The sequence below is a fragment of the Fopius arisanus genome, unplaced genomic scaffold, assembly GCF_000806365.1.
Source record: "Fopius arisanus strain USDA-PBARC FA_bdor unplaced genomic scaffold, ASM80636v1 scaffold00010, whole genome shotgun sequence".
Classification (NCBI taxonomy): Eukaryota; Metazoa; Arthropoda; class Insecta; order Hymenoptera; family Braconidae; genus Fopius; species Fopius arisanus.
In genome coordinates this window covers 1,674,544-1,693,263 of record NW_011887749.1, presented here as the reverse complement: position 1 = coordinate 1,693,263, position 18,720 = coordinate 1,674,544, and the positions used below count along the sequence as shown (strand labels likewise).

The following is an 18,720-nucleotide window of genomic DNA, read 5'->3' as shown; positions in this document are numbered from 1 at the left end:
TTTTTTCATGTGTGCATTAAAAAATAATCAGATGCGCGACAAGTTTTACCCTTCCGGAGGATAAATTCTTGCCAGATGCTTCCTGGGATACTCCCCACCTTAGTACCTGTGAAGCCCCCACTACTGCCCCCACTATGCTAATATTAAGACCCTTATCATTGAAATGGTTGTAAACTTTATTGGATTTCTAATTCGAGTTTATGGCTCTGCTCCGAGCTACCTGGAGATTGCCCATGCCTGCTCTATGCTACATGCATGTGAATCCGAAATTCACGGCAGAGCAGTGGTACTCAACTACCTCTCTCATTTCCCGACATCTCTCACACACTGTTGTCATATCTCAGTCGACTTCTACCACTCACACTTCCGCGCCATAACGCAGGCCTCTCATTGGCCATCGTTGATTTTTAATTATTTAAAATGGGTAAAGTAAATTTTTTTTTCCTATTTTACTAGTGGGAAGGGGTCTTCAGGAGGGGTCCCTGAACGCGTGGTCGGGAGGTATTACACTTACTATGTTACAACCTGTATACTAACTTATTTAACCCTCTCCCGCACCTTTTTATTAATTTTTAGGCCATCCCGTAAACATACCGTAAACATACTATTGTTCCCAAATAAATTAAACTCCGGAATTTTCGCAAATTGGTAGAACTTTTTTAGTATTATTGTTTCTAGCCAAGGACACAAAATATATTCGAAAATTCAGTAAATTAAACAAACAGGCGACAACAGTTATGCGATTGTAGACGATTGAGTGAAATGAATATGGATATATCTTCTTCGCCATGAACAACTATCTCCGATACACATCCTATGAGCAAAACAGAGTTCAATCAATAATAATTCCTGGAGCGTCTAATGGTTAGGGTATAGGATTGATAACTCTAAGATTAGGTTGGATTCCCAGCACTGGCAAAGTATGAAGGAAAAAAATTATGAATTTTTCGTTTTTAATTCAATATTATCCATAAATATGTTCGATTCCGTTTTCAAGTACTAATGTGAACAACTGAGATTATCTGAGGTCATAAATAAACTATAAAGGCTGATTATAGTTAGCTCAGTCTTTATGATGACTTAAGTAGTTTTATATGTTGCAATGTGATTGCGTAAGAAACTTTTGGATTACATACTGTGATAACCAGTATCAACATGTAACTCCACGACGACAGAAGAGAAGGGAAAAAAAAGCAATCGACCAGTCTCTGGTTACATGAGAATCATATCGTTAAGCGATTTTATATTTGAGGATCCATCAATTTAAATTGGCGGCAATATTTGAACTTAGTTTTAACACGACCCCTCAATTTAAATTCTCCCTTTTATAGTCAAAAGAAATGTCAAATGTTTATATCAGATTTCAGCGAGTCCCATGTCGCCCATACATCTCCAATGAGGTTCACTAGGTAGTGCCTTGGTTAGCACATCAGCTGCCATGAGTTTTGTCGATAAGTATTGCAGGCAGACATCCTTGTTGCTTACAACGTCCTTGATGAAGTGCCAGCGGATGTCGATGTGTTTGGTACGTGGGTGATGCGCTTGACCTTGAGCAATACACATAGCACAACGATTGTCGACGAACATGGTTATTTCTCCATAGTCTCTTTGTTTCAATTCTTAAAGAACTCCTTTTTGATGAAGAATCTCCTTCACAGCCTCAGCAAGACTGACATATTCTGCCTCAGTAGAGGATAAAGCAACAATTCTCTGCTTTTGTGACTTCCAGGACACTGCACCCCCAGCTAGGATAAAGCAATACCCTGTATAGGACCTTCGATCCAAGGTGCAGTTTCCCCAATCAGCATCAGAGTACCCATACATTGGTGTCTTAGTCTTGGTGTAGACCAATCCAATATTGGTCGTGTCAGCAAGATACCGAAAAACTCTCTTCACAGCTGACCAGTGCTCCTTCCTCGGATCCACAGTGAATTGTGCCAGACGTGACACTGTATTTGCTAGGTCAGGACCAGTGGCGATGATGAGATATGTAAGGGCACCAATTGCCGCACGATACGGCCAATTCCCTTTCTTCTCATCTAGACTTTGTACTGTCACTTTATTACCAGCAATTGACGGAGTTTGTACTGGGTTACAACCCTCCATGTGAAAACGTGACAGAACGTTCTTGATATATCCTCGTTGTGAGAGAGTGATTGACTCTCCCTGTTTTATTTCCAGACCTAGGCAATATTTGGCTAGACCTAAGTCTTTTACTTGAAAGACACTAGATAATTCGTCTCTTATCTCCTGCATCCACTGCTTGTCGTTAGTTGCGACGAGTATATCGTCCACGTAGAGCATCAGGAGCATTGTTTTCTCTCCTCGTTTGGCGTGGAACAAGCAGGGGTCCCCAACAGTTGGTGTTATACCGATTGACTTGAGTTGGTCATTGACCCTCTTGTACCACTGCCTACCAGCTTGTTTTAGGCCATAGAGTGCTTTCCTCAAGATGCAAGCATCTCCACCTGCCTCTAGACCGTTCAGCATAGCTTGCGCATTGATTCGAACCTCATTTGAAGAGCCTTGATCACCCACCAATCTTTTCACTGCTTGACTTAGCATTGGAGGTAGCTCCATGTACACCTCCTTTTCAATGGTTCCATTCAGAAATGCGGTTACTATGTCAAATTGCCATATCTTCAAGTTTAATTCAGCTGACAGTGCTAGTACTAACCTTAGAGTTTCTAGACGAATTACTGGAGCTTAAGTCTCGGTGTACTCGACGCCAGGCATCTGGCTGAATCCTTTTGCAACTAGTCTCGCCTTTCGGCGACTAATGTAGCCATTTTCATTGTATTTATTGATGAGGACCATGCAACAACCAACCGCATGCCTGCCTGTTGGCCTTTTAACAATGTCCCAAGTCCCGTTCCCAACCAGGCACTTCATTTCCGACAGGATAGTTTCATCCCACTCTTGACAGTTTTCACCGGACATGGCATCATCGATACTTCTGCTATGCCAGCAAAAGGAAAATAATCAAGGAAGTCATCTTCGTCGTATTCACAATCAGAGAAGTATGGATCTTTCTCACCAAAAGCTGCATCATTGTCCTCAGCATCAATGAAAACCCTATCATCAACGTCCTCTATGTGAATTTCTGGGATACCATGCCCCTCTCCAGTTATCGACCGTGATGAGTAGAGTTTCCTAGGGCGACCACGAAGTCTTGTGCGCAGGAGTGTAGGGCGTCCTCTGCCTCTTTGGCCTCTGCCCAGAGTTTTGGTTGACGAATTTTGACTAACTGGCGTGCTTGATTCACTGGGAGCCTTAATTGGAGACCTTGCTACCATAGGGGAACTTCTCTCCTCATTAGTGGGCCTCACATTTGGATTAGAGCCATAAACACCAGGTGAGAAGACCTTTTCGTTCTCTAACAGCTCCTCCAGCATGCCCATGCTTTTGCCAGCACACTCATTGAACTTGACATCTCTAGCAACGATCAATTTTTGATCGTCAGGTAGCCAGACACGATATCCTTTTGTCTCTGTAGGATAGCCAATGAATATCCCCTTTTGGGATCTGTGAGCCAACTTGTCCTTGGTTGGATCCTTGTTGAGTACGTACACCTCGCAGCCAAAAATCCTGACATTGTTGATGTCGGGAGACTCACCAGACCATACCTGGATTGGAATTTGACCTTGAAGGCTGCTTGTTGGACTCCTGTTTCGTAGATAACTTGCAATTGCTACTGCATCTGCCCAAAATTGTGAACTGAGTCCAGATTGTATGAGTAGGCACCTAGTCATGTCCATCAGTGTACGATTCAGCCGTTCAGCTATGCCATTTTGTTGAGGTGTTGGGGCAACAGTCAGCCTCCTTTCAATATCATGTGCCAACAAGTACTCGTCCATAGCACCATTGCAGTACTCTCTTCCATTGTCACTTTGGAGTATCTTAATTTTCTTGCCAGTTTGATTTTCTGCTAGATTTTTGAACATCTTGAAGGCCTCTAAAGCTCTACCTTTCTCCTTCAGAAAATATATTTGGCACATGCATGAGCTGTCATCAATGAATGACACAAAGTAACGGGCTCCGTTTAGTGCTCTAACTCGAAATGGGCCAACAACGTCAGAGTGCACGATACGCAATAATTCTGAGCAAGGTCCTAGACCTTTAGGGAAAGGTGTTGTTGACATCTTAACCTTGGTACAAACATCACAGCTCTTTGAATCTACATCTCTTGTGACCTTGATGCCTCCAGCCATATCAAGCAGCTTCAAGAGGTCCCTGTTGTTCAAATGCCCCATTCGTTCATGCCAAAGCTTGATGTTGGGCTCAGGCTGGGCATAATTGGATAGATAATCGTTGTCATCTTCGTGTCGAAGACAGTACAGGTGACCCTCTCTTTTTCCTTTGAACTTGATGGTTCCATCAGGGGCTATGATGACTGCAGATTCTTTGTTAAATACAACGGAATTGCCCTTATCGGTAATTCTAGCGACAGATATAAGATTAGTGCGCAAGTTAGGAACAAATAGAGTATTTTGAAACTCAACAATCTTACGACCTTGTTATGCAGACACTGGAAGTTTCACTGTCCCTCTTCCTCCAACTTCAGTCGATGATTGACTCACCAGGTTGAGACGACCCGTTACTGATTCATCCATCCAATCAAAATAATTTTTCACACCACAAATGTGAGCGGTACATCCACTGTCAATGATCCACCTGTCCAGTCTCACATCTTGACTAGATATCTTGTTAGCTTCCTTGAAGGTTGAATGACAAGCTAGATAAGTGTCATTCTTGTCATCGTGTGACTTTACTCTAGTATTTGCCTCCCTCTTCCCTTTTTCCGGACTCTTATTGTCCTTGGGATTCCTGTTGGCTAACTCTGGACAGCTTGGGATAATGTGGCCGGGCTTCTTGCAGTAATAACAAATAGTCTTCTTTTTTTGAGAACTGCCGGCACTCTTGTCACGACCGTCTGACTTTCGTGGGCTCGTCGCGTTGTTGGATCTGGTCGCCAGGGCTCCGATGACTCCACTGACACCACTTTGAATTCTCACCTCATGTTCCTCAAGTATTTTAACTTTCAAGGCGTCTACATTAGGCAGGTTATCTCTAGACTCAATAGCTACCCTGAAATTATCCTAGCTAGGGGGTAAACTGTATAATAATATAATTGTCAAGAGATCCTCGTCTATGGTCGAGCCCATTGCCTTCAGTTTGTCCACAGCATCATAGAATCTTACTATGTGATCACGTGGGTCACTACCCTCTGACAACTGTGCCAAAAATAACTGCTTGAAGAGGGTGGCCTTCCTGGCTGGACCCTTAGAAGCAAAAATAGACTCCAACTGGAGCCAAACAGCACGTGCAGTTGTGAGATTTCTAAGCTGTGATAGCTCTGATGGATGAATTGACAAGATCAAGTCTGATCGAGCATTTCCTGTCTGCTTTCGTCCATTCGCGAAGATTCAGCTCATACGCTTCGACTACTCCAGCAGTTGCGCCTGCAGATATAGTGGGACATTCCTTTTCACCTGTGACGTATTCCCATAAGTCATTTTTGACCATCAAGGCCTCGATCTGCATACACCACGTGTCATCATTTTCCTTATTCAAAGCTTCAATTCTAGTGGAATTGATTACAGTACCAGCCATCTTGATCTACACTCAGTAGCTCGATGTCTCAACAATGGTACAAAAAAAAAATGTAAATCAATTATGGCACAATTTATAACCTCAAATTTCCAGGAGCATGCTCTGGGCCCATAACCTGAACAACTGAGATTATCTGAGGTCATAAATAAACTATAAAGGCTGATTATAGTTAACTCAGTCTTTATTATTACTTAAGTAGTTTTATATGTTGCAATGTGATTGCGTAAGAAACTTTTGGATTACATACTGTGATAACCAGTATCAACATGTAACTCCACGACGACAGAAGAGAAGGAAAAAAAAAGTAATCGACCAGTCTCTGGTTACATGAGAGTCATATCGTTAAGCGATTTTATATTTGAGGATCCATCAATTTAAATTGGCGGCAATATTTGAACTTAGTTTTAACATAATGTATTTGCTTCATCACAACCAGATCCTGCATCCCCAATCACATCCGGATTAATTCAAGGCGTGTCTGATCAAGTCTTCATCAAGTCTGAGGATTAGTATGTGATCGAACACCAAGTCTGACTTAATCCGAACCTGAGCCAAATTTCCACTTTGGATAGCTTTCACTCCATGTTGTTTCAACTAGTGTTTCTTACAAAATCTCGTTTACTTACTTTATCGACTTGGGAGTCCATTTGAGATATGATGAACTCAGTTACAAGAAGAGAGTAGATCATGACATTGAAAACAGCAAAAGCCAGGAAAGATTTTGATAAAAATTGCGGTTTATCAGTGCGAATATCACGAATGTGGAATATTTCAGCCCAGAAGCATACAACTAGTGAGGATCCACTCAATAATAGAGGATAGTACGTTGAAGACAAGGTTCTGGACCATCCTTCCTTAAAAGCAGTCTGAAAAGTGATAATTGCTCAATTAAAGATCTCAAAATTGAAAAAAAATTATTTCTATCATTATTCACCGCACAACTTGTAGTTCACAATATTTAGCTTTTGATTTATCACAAAAAAATGACAATTTGCATAATTCTTTAATTAACAAAATAATGTCATTTTTTTAAATTGACTAACAAGTGATGATTAGCTAGCTTACGTACGGGTGAAGTGAAGTAAGCTCCTCTGATGACAGAAGCTAGAAAGACAATAAAGTAAAGTACTTTCTGAGTTGTCACTCGGCAAGCCCTCAGGAATGATGGTGCCTTCATCTTTTGCCACTCAGCAACAATACACATTACTAATTGCATTAAACACACAAATGCAAGTACAAAAAACATGGTGGCGAAGGCGATGTAGTAACTGAAATTAGGTACGTGACAATCGGAACCGTCGAATTGTATCTGAAACAGATTTTCTTAATTTAGTACGAATCAATTAAAACCATAAATACTATTGTTCAATATATACACGCAAACATATTTTCGGCTCATCAGAGGTTTATAGAGCTAGTTGTATGATAATAGTGTTTCCAAAAATACAATATAATGTATAGCAAGCCTTGCCAAAGTGAGCTCTCAGAACTCACCGAACTCCCAACCCCAATTAAGCCAATGACGAAAAAAAAGGGGTTCTATTACATTGTGCAGGTAGTCGGGGTAGCGGGAGTCAACGCTTCCATCAGAGTGGAACTATCGTTATGTCAGTCAATGCGCAAAAATTTGAATTTTGAAAAGAAAAATATAAATAATTTTCTTGGTCTATTTTGCACTGTTAAAAAATAACAATTGTTCATATTTTTTATAGTTTCTACAATTTTCTATAGCAAATTCTCCATAAAATTGCGTTTAATAAATCACTTCAAATTGAACATTTTAACAGCAAATGAATTGAGATACACAGGTGAAAAAAATTTTCAATTTTGTTAATATTGCTTGAGCATTCCCTAAGCAGTATTTAAACTATTTAATTGTATTTACCGCAATAATTTTTTCAATAATTCGCATTTCAAGAATTGAATGTTGCAAGTTACACTCTTATTTAAATTTAAAACATTTTTTACCTTAAACGAGTACAGAAACAAGAAAGTTGAATTCCATCATTTTATGTCTCGTTGACTTTATATCGATTCTACTGTTAAATCTTTGAAAATTCATCCATTTCCACTCAACCACGGAAATGCATAATTACTGCAGAAAAAAATTTTAATAATTAGCTACAGAGAGTGATCGAGCGAAAATAATCGAAAAATGGAAGTGTGGGCAAAAACCCCAGTGCGATTGACAAAACTTAAATTAAGAAACAAAAACTTCATCAATTAAAGAGTTTATTTAATGTAAAATACTGATTTACAATATATATATATATAAAATTATATAAAGATCATCGGTGATATATCGGTGATATCGCAGTCTCAGCCCGAGAGCGCTTACTCACACCTTTTTTGAAGTTTTCTATTCTTGTAATAGCAGGAGGATTTCGACAGTGAGGTGGAAACTGAAATAGCTAAACGTGAACAAAAAAAAAGCCTATATCTTGACAGTTATAATTCATTTAATTACGGGCGAGGAAGAAAATGAAAGTTCTGTAGTAGGAGTAATTGATGACTCGGAGAAATTTGTTCTGGGTGATTTGTAGTTTAGCCATGATGGTAAGGGCTTGCATTGTACCAGACCGAGCAACCAAAAAGGTTCATATCAGCGTAGCTGGCCTTATACAATTTGAGCTTTATTTGCGTTGACAGGACTATTTTGAAACAGAATCTAAAATCAGCCCATGATGGCTTTCGTTGTTTGATTAATACTGTGGATGTAACACGACCACAGGAGCTTTTTATCAAGAGTTATTTCTAAGTATTTTTTTTCTTAATACAAGCCAATGCAGATAGCATTTTTTGGTGGCGGACATTACGAATTCAATTGTGGTTTCGTTTGAATTTATCTTGATTTCAGTTACTTTATCGATGATTGTTTCCGCTTGTCCTATAAGTTATTTGATGGTATGGTTCTATGATGTATTGAAAGAGTACAGGGCGAAATCGTCCGCGAATCCTGCGATATGGACTCGAGCAGGTATGCCGTCAAATGAGTGAGCGGTATAGAGATTAAATAATGTGGCCTGTCTCTTAGGCGAGTTGATGGTTTGTGAAGTAGGGTTCACAGAGCATCTTCGCCTTTTCCACGTCGGAAGTGGCGGTAGAAGTACTGTTTGTGAGAGAAGGGAGTGATATGTTGGGTGGTCCATTAAAGCAGAGGTAGGGAACCTCAGGTAGGCTCGGAGCTGCAGCCATAAAATTATTACGGCTCCAATTATTGGCAACCTAACGTTATTACAAACGTTGCCGGATACTCATTTGGTTGGGATAACATCACGAGTTGGCTCATGCGCGTGATTAAAATGCAACGACAGATGTTTGGAATTTTTGGCACGTGCATGGACATTTTTTGATAAAAAAAATGGAGGAATAGAATAGTTCAGATTCAACATTCATCGATGGAAACGAAAATAGAATGCTTGTAAGCGGGAGTAGAATAAATTTCTTTGCCAATTATTTTTCAAATTTGCATCACCAATTAACATTTGCACTCATTTGTTCAAGTTTCTCAAGCGCAAACTTTGAAAACGACTGATGAAAAACGAATAGTAAGCCACAACACATAAAAAAAAGAATGACAGAAGAAAATTCTGAGTACCATTTTGGTAGTAAAGAACACTTGTGCCTTCGTAGCTCCAAAAAATCCAACTGAATTTCCCAGACAATAGTAGTTATTCACGTAATGAAAGAATCTCTCACCTCCTCATTGTCGCGAATCCTTCAATGAGAGGTCACTATTGGCCGGACGTGACACATTGACACAATTCACACAATTAACCGTTGAAAATAATCCTGGATTTCAACAAGAAAAACAAAATACTTGCAATAACAGCGCTCAATTGGCGCGGATGAGTGCACCAGACTGGTGACTGATACCAGGGTAATTTCTCACAAAATGACCACTCGAAACAAATCGCTGTGTTCGATTTTATCCGCAATGTTTTTCTAAGCGTTATATGATAAAATAAAGCCTGAGTAGCAAGGAAAAAAAAATTTGATCGAGTTCTAATTTTTTTTAATTTTTATCGGATTTCTATGCATGAAAAATGAGTTGTTCATTACGGAAAAATACACTCGAAGGCTGTTAATGTCATAATTTCATTACAAGGAGCTGATAGTCTACTGAAAACCATTGAATAGAAGCCTCAAAAAGTAGAGTCTACGAAGGGAAATTTTCCATAGAAACTTTTTGTAAGACAGAATGAATTCTACAAAAACGGTCTCATATAAAATGTCATGGACCGTCTTTGTGACACTCCCCACATGCTAAGATTGACATCCAAGCCGAAGGCGACGATGGCAAATATGTGGGATGGGGTAATATGCATTCCATGGTGTCGGTTTAACAAAAGGGTTGCCGACGCAGGGCCTAGGAAACGCGATTTTCTGCACACGACGCGTAGCGTCCAAAAAATTGTGTTTATTAGGCGACAGTCTAGGCAACGCATTCTCATGAAAGAATAGAAAATTGGTGGGGTTTATTCGATTTCCATTAAACGAAGTGGTGATTCAATTCGATAAGGAACGCAGATTTCACAATAAAATTGAAAAATATTAAATTGATATTGTAAAAGAATTTTCCCCGGGTCAACACCACGGGGTATGCCTCGAACTATTCTGGCGCCAGCCAGATTTTTCGGGAAAGCCTGACGCAAACCAGCCGCTAAGGAAGTTCAGCGACTCCGCGGACTTTCGGTGGCGGGTCTCACAGTGCCTAGCCAGCATCAGCATGACACGGTAGAGTTGACGAGGTTCACTACCGTCTGAGTAACTCTCGTTACCGACTGAAGCCGCTGTTGTGTCGTTGATGGGTCTCTGTAGCTGAAAGCGTTCGATCCGTAGCCACAAAGTAATCTATGTCACCAGTCGAGGACACTTAAGCGTCCCCATCTCTCGCGATCACAATCTAGAATCGGCAACACGTGCTTATCATAACCCCAGCAGGGATTACTGCTACCAACTAGTACCGAGCTCCTAAAACATTCGTTCCGACACCAGCACTCAACTCCGAGTGCCGCGGGATCTCCCAGAGCCTTCTCCCCCGAGACTGAACCACTCAGCGTTCATGGGTCATTCGCTACCCCAGAACCACCAATTAGCTCGACGGAATCACGGGCGCGCTAACCCTTTCACCTAGCCGTTGGTCCCTGGTCTAAATCGATGGTGCCCTTCGGAACTCCCTAACACAACTGGGTGGATTCCCAAAATAGGCGACAGCCCTCGTTAGCTTCATCATAGTGTTCCAGAACATGGTTTCACCCTACCACGTTTCTTCCCCCTATGTGATTGGTCTCACTCACCTTCTCAGCGACCTGATTGGCCGTCGTCTGATGCCTTAATCATTTTTCGTTAGGCTCTTTCAGCCGGCGTCAGATGTCTGCCTATTAATAGTCACTTTTTCTAATGGCCTTTATTAGTAACGAGAAAATCTCGTTACAATACTTATAATGAATTAAAATTGATCGAAATCGATTAAATCATATATCTGTATTGATAACCTCAAAAAATTATGCGGTATAATCTACAAAAATTAAAGAACACAGATAATGTTTTTTCATTGTGAAATGTTTGTGCTTTTTAATTGGGCATCAAGAATGCAAAATGTACCAACGAAAAGTATGAAAATGTATGTGAAATCCGGTCCATTAATAAAATGGTAACATTTAATCATTGTTTTCTAAACAATATTCCCTCTTCAAGAAAACTGTGAAAGGGACGAATGGAGATTGAATGAATACAAAAATCAACCGAAAATAAACAATATAAATATAATAATAATATAAATGAATATGCAGTGACATTGATATGGGCGATTGTGACTTCCAACTATATCAATCATGTGATAGTCTTCTGGTTAGGTCGTAGGGTTCCGAGTTCAAACCCAACTTTAGGCGGAATATTTTAAGTTAACCAAATCGGTTTTTTCAAATGTTGTTGAGAGAAAATGTATGACTTCAAGGATAACAAATAGGAAAATCTTGTTCCACTGAACCCACCTCGTCATATAAGGTTATGGGCCAGGGCCGGCGGAACAGCATTTGTCGGAGTATCGCCTGTGGAAATTTCTCAGCCCCCCCCCCCCCCCCTGTGTAAAGTTAAATCGGTTAGAAGGCTATCAGCGTATAATTTTCTAGCTTACTCATTATGGACATAGAGAGTAGCCAGACTGTTCAGTCTGTCCTGTGTCATGGTGAAACGCATGTACTTCTTGAGATGTATTAAAGTCAAAGAGGTACGCTCGTTCGTACAGGTAGAGTTAGGCATCATCCAAGGCAGCTGAATAGAGCGATAAAAGTCTGGAACGAGTCCCTTCACCTAGCTATGCTCCCTCAGAATTTCAAATAAGTCGATAAGAGAGTAGATAGGATGATTGTGTCGAGCAAGTGTTTGCAAGAAGGAAATCATCCCTAGCATCAAGCACCTTTGTTCATCGAAATCGTCCTCATAGCAGTGGCTAATCCTGTCAATATGAGCTGCATTCTTAGCGACAAAAGCCTCACACTCGTTCAAAAATTTTCTTGCTTCAGAATGAAATCGCGTTTCCAGCGAATTGACGACAGGATCAGAGATTTCCAAGTACATTTTTCTGTGGTAATCCTTAGCATTCCTGAATATGTGAGCCTCTGATGACATTTCATAGCGCTTTGAACGGTTCCGTTATCGAAGCAGCGTTGGTTTATTCGCTTCAGACGTTGCTGTTTCCCAAAAGACTTCATATTTTAAATTGCATGCCCTCTCTACACTACCTATGATCTCAACGTTCCGTCGCCCCTCTATGGCACATAAATCAGGTTTCGGCAGTTCTGTTTTCAGTATTTCAATCCTTGAGCCTTGGAGGGAATGTTGCCTTAATCCAATTCTTGTCGCATACGTTATGCCCCAGAAATACAATTAATTAAGAAATAGTATTAGGTAATTTCTCACAGTATGAGGACTCGCGAAGTGGCACGTATTATCAAAAAAACATGTAATTTCGAATCAGACACTGTTGAAATATAAACTAACCCGAATATTTGTGGAATAAGTCCACATACATTCGTCATAATGTGGATCACTGGGGTGCAGTGTCAGCACTTCGCCCCATCAACGGCTATGGCCTTTACGTACACCTGGGACGTCACCCGATGTCTCTCCAGGTGTAAAACAAAGACAGAACACTTGTTGCAATCGAATCCACGATGAAATATAAGCTCGTGAATTCGTTGCCACTGGTCAGTTAGTCAGGTTGTCAGACACAGACAATTAGTAATCCGACGATTCGTTGAGTCACTTTCTTGTAACTCATATTGCCTGATATTTACGGCATTAGTCAAAGACTATATTTATTTAATAAATCGTTCAATCGCTAAACAGTTGAATCTCCCTGAGAGATATTCATTTCTAATTATCTACGAGTGATCTATCCCTACCATCGAACCCAACCGCTCGGGTCTATAACACCTAGAATCCAAATAATTAAAAACTGATGTATCGTTGACCCTTGTATGAAGTGTTTTCAATGATGCTGCACGTAAAACCCATCTGGAATGATGAATTATGCATGCAATTCATATCAAGTATGAGTTCCAATGGGAGAAATAGCATATTGTGCATCAAGGGCGGAAAGCCGTACTTCCGTCAAACCAACACGGGAAATTCGATTTTACTCCCCAAATGACGAAAAGACACTGGCCTTATTCTATCCCTCAGATTTCTGTTGTTGTTGAGAATCCTCGCGATGACATAAACCCCATTCCTCCCGGCATTTATCACCGAACTTTTCCGCTTAGTGATGCCATAAGTTTGCTCAATACGGGATACGTCGGTAGTTTCGTCGATCATTCAGGCACAGGATGGAGCTGTTGTTCAAAGATCGATGTTCTCATCGAAAATTCTCTAATACATTATCTCCACTAACTCATTTTAGATGTCATAATAAACCCATTTGTGGCCATCGCGGTTCAGCCATTTATTTAACACAGCGATATGCTCAGCGCTAGTATTCAAAATTTGTTGAAAATGGGAAGGTAGAGGTAGACCTTGCATAGCCAGTAATCGCACTGCATAGATGATGGATTCCGTAGCTTGTCGATTGTTTCTCATTTCTTTTTCTATCTGAGAAGACTTTCAAGGGACGAAACGAACTCAGAGGATTCTGACTTTTTTCGTAACTTAGAAATGCTCGATATGCATTTTTCAAACACTGATCGCCTGAAATGATGAATGTCTGACGTAATGCTACACTATTATCATCTGGAGGTACTAGTAGTTTCAGATCGACTGTCTGAGTACAAATTGTGAAAATAACTCCATTATTTTTATCCAGTGCAATTCAACGATATGTTGTTTTCCAATTTTTCACTTTTCCCACAATTTTGGTGTCAGAGCTTATGGAAAAAGAAAAGGAGTTAATTGCTAGATAATTGGTAATAATGCTGCGTCTTCCTCACTAATTTCGCGACAAAAATTCGATCTATGAGAGACAGAACGGCTGAAAATGATTATTTACCTCAAAAAGAAGGGAAATTTGAGCCGATAGGTTTATCCGTTGCACTTTGTGACTCTGAGGTTAAATTAGCGGTTGACGGTTCAATATAAACTGAAGAATTTGGAGGTTTAAATGGCTCTGATTTTTCATCTCTCTTCTTTGTCGTCTTTACGAAGGATCGGTCCAATGTATTGTTACGTGGTATTTTGGATTTCGACCGTTCGTCGGTAATTAAGATGTCCAAACGAGAAGTAACTATTGGCGAGGCAAGAGTCCATTATTTATTAAAAGATGTACTTGATATTATTTTGTTTCTTTTTATTTTTTTTTTATGTATCGAACCATGTTTCACCGCTTATACCATTCTGGATCAATCACGAGTTTTTGGATCTCGTTGTATGGCTCTCTTCATTGAAGAACTTCAGCAGATTTGAGGAAGAAATTTGGAGTTTCCGCTGAATTGGAGAATGTACTAAAATGACTGTATGATGGCACCAGCGTCCGGAGCTCAAATTCTATTTGACTCCAAATAAATGATTATATGAATATGGGTTAAATCAACCAAAGGCAGGTTCACCGAGAATACAACAAATTATGGATTAATTGAAATGGTTTTAGGAGTGCCAATAACAAATATTAATAATTTGTAAGAGTATTTTTCCCGAGTCAACACCCCGGGATGATCCTCGAACTATTCTGGCTGCCGCCTCTATCGTCCACGATTGGGCGCCAGCCAGGTTTTTCTGGAAAACCTGACGGAAAACCAACCGCGAAGGAATTTCGTCAACTCCGCGGACTTTCGGTGGCAAATCTCACAATGCCGAGCCAGCATCAGCATGACACGGTAGAGTGAGCGAGGTTCACCAACGTCATCGATATCTTTAGGGGAACGTATTCCCCAACACTCTCGTGGAGGGATGTGACCATCTCTCGCACGTTGTACTCTCTCCTCTGGGGTGGCTCAACCCCAAAAGAGACACAGATTACCGGCGAATCCTTCTCACCCCGCCGGGCGCCGAACTTCTCGAGGCACATGTGACGCAGGTATCTGGAGACCTTTCTCACCCACCTAACGTCCACCCCAACTCGAGAGCTCGGTAATAGCAATCTTATCGCGAGTCAAAACATTAAGTTACTTCCCATGGAGGCGCGTGCGACCGGACCGACGGGAAACGCTTCGCGTCCCAGCCCTTAGTCCACCCCAACACCATGAGTTTCGCCCTAGAGATGGATCTCTGCAGCCTCGGACTTTCGTCCGCAGCCTCAAAGTACTCCACCTCACTGATCGGGGACGCATAAGTCCCCTTCTCTCGCTATTCCAAGATTCCTTGGAACCAAGTACCCCTCATAATCCCGGCAGGGATTATCGCCACCAACTGATCCCAAGCTCCTAAAACATCCGCTCGAGACCAGCACTCAACGCTAACTGCTCTGAAATCTCCCAGGGCCTTCTCCCCCTAGTCTGAGCATCTCAGCGACTGTGGGTCATCCGTTACCCGACAGCCACCAATCAACTCGACGGGATCCCGGGGCGTTAGTCCTTTCACCTAGGCATTGGTCCCTGATCCAAGTCGACGGCGCCCTTCAGAACTACCCAGTTGGAACGCCTGTACGTCGGCCCTGGACTCCCTAACACAACTGGGTGGATTTCCGAATCGGGGAACAGCCATCGCCAGCGCCATCATAGTGTTCCGAAACATGGTCTCACCCTACCACGTTTCTTCCCACTATGTGATTGGTCTAATTCACCTTCCGAGCGGCTTGATTGGCCGTCGTCCGATGTTCTACTCTTCTTTCGCTCGGCTCTTTCAGCCGGCTCTAGATGTCGTTCCTTTCACCTAGTGATTTCTCTAGTATCTTCTCGTTACAAATTATAATTGTATTGACCTCCTATTCAAATTGATTTGTGGATTGATTAGCTGTTTTGGATAATAGCCAATTAGAAACATTCACATAGTCACATAGTTGGTGACGACCCAATCAGAACTTGGAACAGTTTTGTCACCTATGGAGCATCGTCGTTCCGCCATGTAACGACACTTCTCATCTGAACGTCTGGACGAATACATCAAAAGTTTGTTTCATTGTGCCTTGATTAATTGAAAGTAATTGGAAGTTTGTGAAGGACAACCTCATTGTTTCTTTTCCGGATCTGAGTGAGATATAGATTTGGTGAGCGGTGAATAGATTATTTATTTGATTTTTGTATCTTATTGATCCTTGATAATTTTTGATAATTAACTTGTATTTATTGGCGTTTGAGGCCATTTTATTTCGTTCCAGATTTCACAGCTCTAGATTTGATTAGATCCATTCGGTCGGGTGATTTTGGATTTAATAGAAAACTATTTGTTAACTTGCTATAAATTACAAGCTTTTCATAATTTTCGGAAAAATCTGTGGTTATAATTTAATATCATAACGACTCTTGTCTCCCAAAATTCTGTCTTATATTTGTCGTAATTTTTCATCTTATTTGATTGAGCCTGTTATTGCCACATCAATATCGATTTTTCGTTTGTATTAACGACGTCGGAATTTCGAGGCCATTGATGTTTTGTTCCCTCGAGATTTGAACATAATATCTGTTGCGGCTTGTGAAGCCACATTAACGAGGATAAATTTTGAATTCTAAAGCATTGAGAGTGGGATTATAGCGTATATCGACGTTCGAATTTTGTATTTTTGCCAATGACCTTTTTGGTTATTTCCCGGCATTTGTATTATGTTTCGAGGCATTCCCCCTCTCAATCGCATAATTATTTAATTTTTTTTTACTTTTAGACACGCTTGATTCTAACTTTGACTTTATTTATGTTGACTCATTTTATTAATTTTTTTCGACTAGTATTTTATTATTATTTGACTTGAGATAAGGAAGTTGTCCGGTTAAAATAATTGTTTGTTTAGTAATCTAATTTATTTATTTGTGAACAGAAACAGCGTGGTCTTTTAACTGGAGAGTAAGTCGGGGATTTACATGATATTCATTTTGTTCAGACAATTTTCAACAATATTAGAAGATTAAATTGTTACCCCGCAAATTTTGAATTTGTTTAAATTGTGATAACCCAGCCATTTCAAACCCTCAGGGCAGTTATTGGAACCCAGCCGCCTCCGCGGTCGTTGTACTGACTAGCTAGCAACTGTCCTTGTCGTCGTTCGTTATTTTTGAGATTTTTGGCCGTCTTTAACAAAAAGGGCAAGGTGCGCCCAATGAGCTTACCTAGCTCCCAACCCGAATTCGGCCAATGACTACAAAGGAATGGGTCCTATTGTATTGTGCAGGTAGTCGGAGGAACAAGACTACGATGCTTGGTCTATCGGAGCTCTCGTTCTCTCGTCTCTCCTTTGTTTTGTATTGTTGAAAAATATCAAATAATAATTTTTTTCTTCATCAACTTCCGCATGAAATTCTATTGAATAAATCACTCAGAATTGAATATTTCGGCAGCAAATGAATTAAAAAACACTGCTGATTTTTTCAGTTTTGTTAATATTTTTTATTTTTTTACATTTTTCCTTTTCCTATTACCATTGTTACCATGGTTTGATAGGCGCCCCTTCGTCTTAGCCTTTCAGCCTCTCCTACTATCCTCTCATTAGCCTCTCCTACTATCCTCTCATTAGCCTCTCCTACTATCCTCTCATTATTTTTGCGGTAGCATGGGCCGACTTTCTGTACTGCGCCCATTTGGCGTGTACTGAGGGAAACCATGTAAAACCTCAGTAGCGCAGCCGGCCGGTACTGCGGGGATTCTGCTGTGTTCATCAGTCACACTGACTCGGTGAACACACCAGCTCTCCGCACCCGTGCGTGACGGCGGCAGTCTACACGCCGATGGGTGTGACTAAGCGGGCACCCATCCAAGTACTAACCCAACTGAGCGTTGCTTAGCTTGGGTGATCGCCGGAGTCACACACCGCCCGCGTGGCTACTGTCGCCGCTAGTTTTGTTAATATTGTTTGGACATTTACTAAACAGTATTTGAAAAATTGAAGACCTTAGAAAAGCACAAGGAAACAACAAATTTGAATTCCATTATTTCATGCCTTATTGACTTTTTTTCATTATCTCGATCCCACCCTTAAATATTTCAAGATTCATCTATTTCCAGTTAAGCACGAAAATAAATGATTACTGCAGAAAAACACAGAAAGAATTAGCTGCAGAGAGTGATCGAGTAAAGGTAATCCAGAAATGTTTACAGATTCAAAAATGTGAGATCTAACCGACAATAGTGGAGCGAGTGTATGCCAGACAATTATTTGTGATTTGTTCCAATATGAATATTGAAAGCATAGATAGATCCATACAAAAAATGAAGTGTCTTTGATTTAACTCCAGCGATTGGTCAAAAACGATTTTACAATTGGGAAGAGTGCAAACAAGTATTTTTATCATGATGTTTGAACAATTACCATCGATACAACTAAGGATTTTTCACGTTGAATTGGTGAAAATTTGTTCGAATTTTAGGGGGTAAGTTTTTCAAAATTTGAAACGAAAGCGAGCGGACCAATTGAATCTGTCCAAAACAATATTTGAGATATTGAAGATAAATTGCTCAGGAATTTGTTTTTAATCAAACTTCTTCGGTTCGAGAACACAAAAACAATTCAACGGAAACTATTATCGG

At 40.6% G+C, this 18,720-nt stretch overlaps 1 protein-coding gene across 2 annotated transcripts in view; it reads right to left on the bottom strand.

Annotated features, from left to right (window-relative positions):
* The window catches only part of LOC105262702 (uncharacterized), a 196,090-nt gene that overhangs the window by 104,166 nt on the left and 73,204 nt on the right, over positions 1-18,720 (bottom strand). For both annotated transcript variants that reach the window (XM_011298423.1, XM_011298424.1), the window contains exons 3-4: positions 6,683-6,922; positions 6,240-6,479 (exon numbers count right to left, since the gene is read on the bottom strand). In XM_011298423.1, the coding sequence (XP_011296725.1) occupies positions 6,240-6,479; positions 6,683-6,922 (480 nt within the window). The remainder of the gene's footprint in view (positions 1-6,239; positions 6,480-6,682; positions 6,923-18,720) is intronic.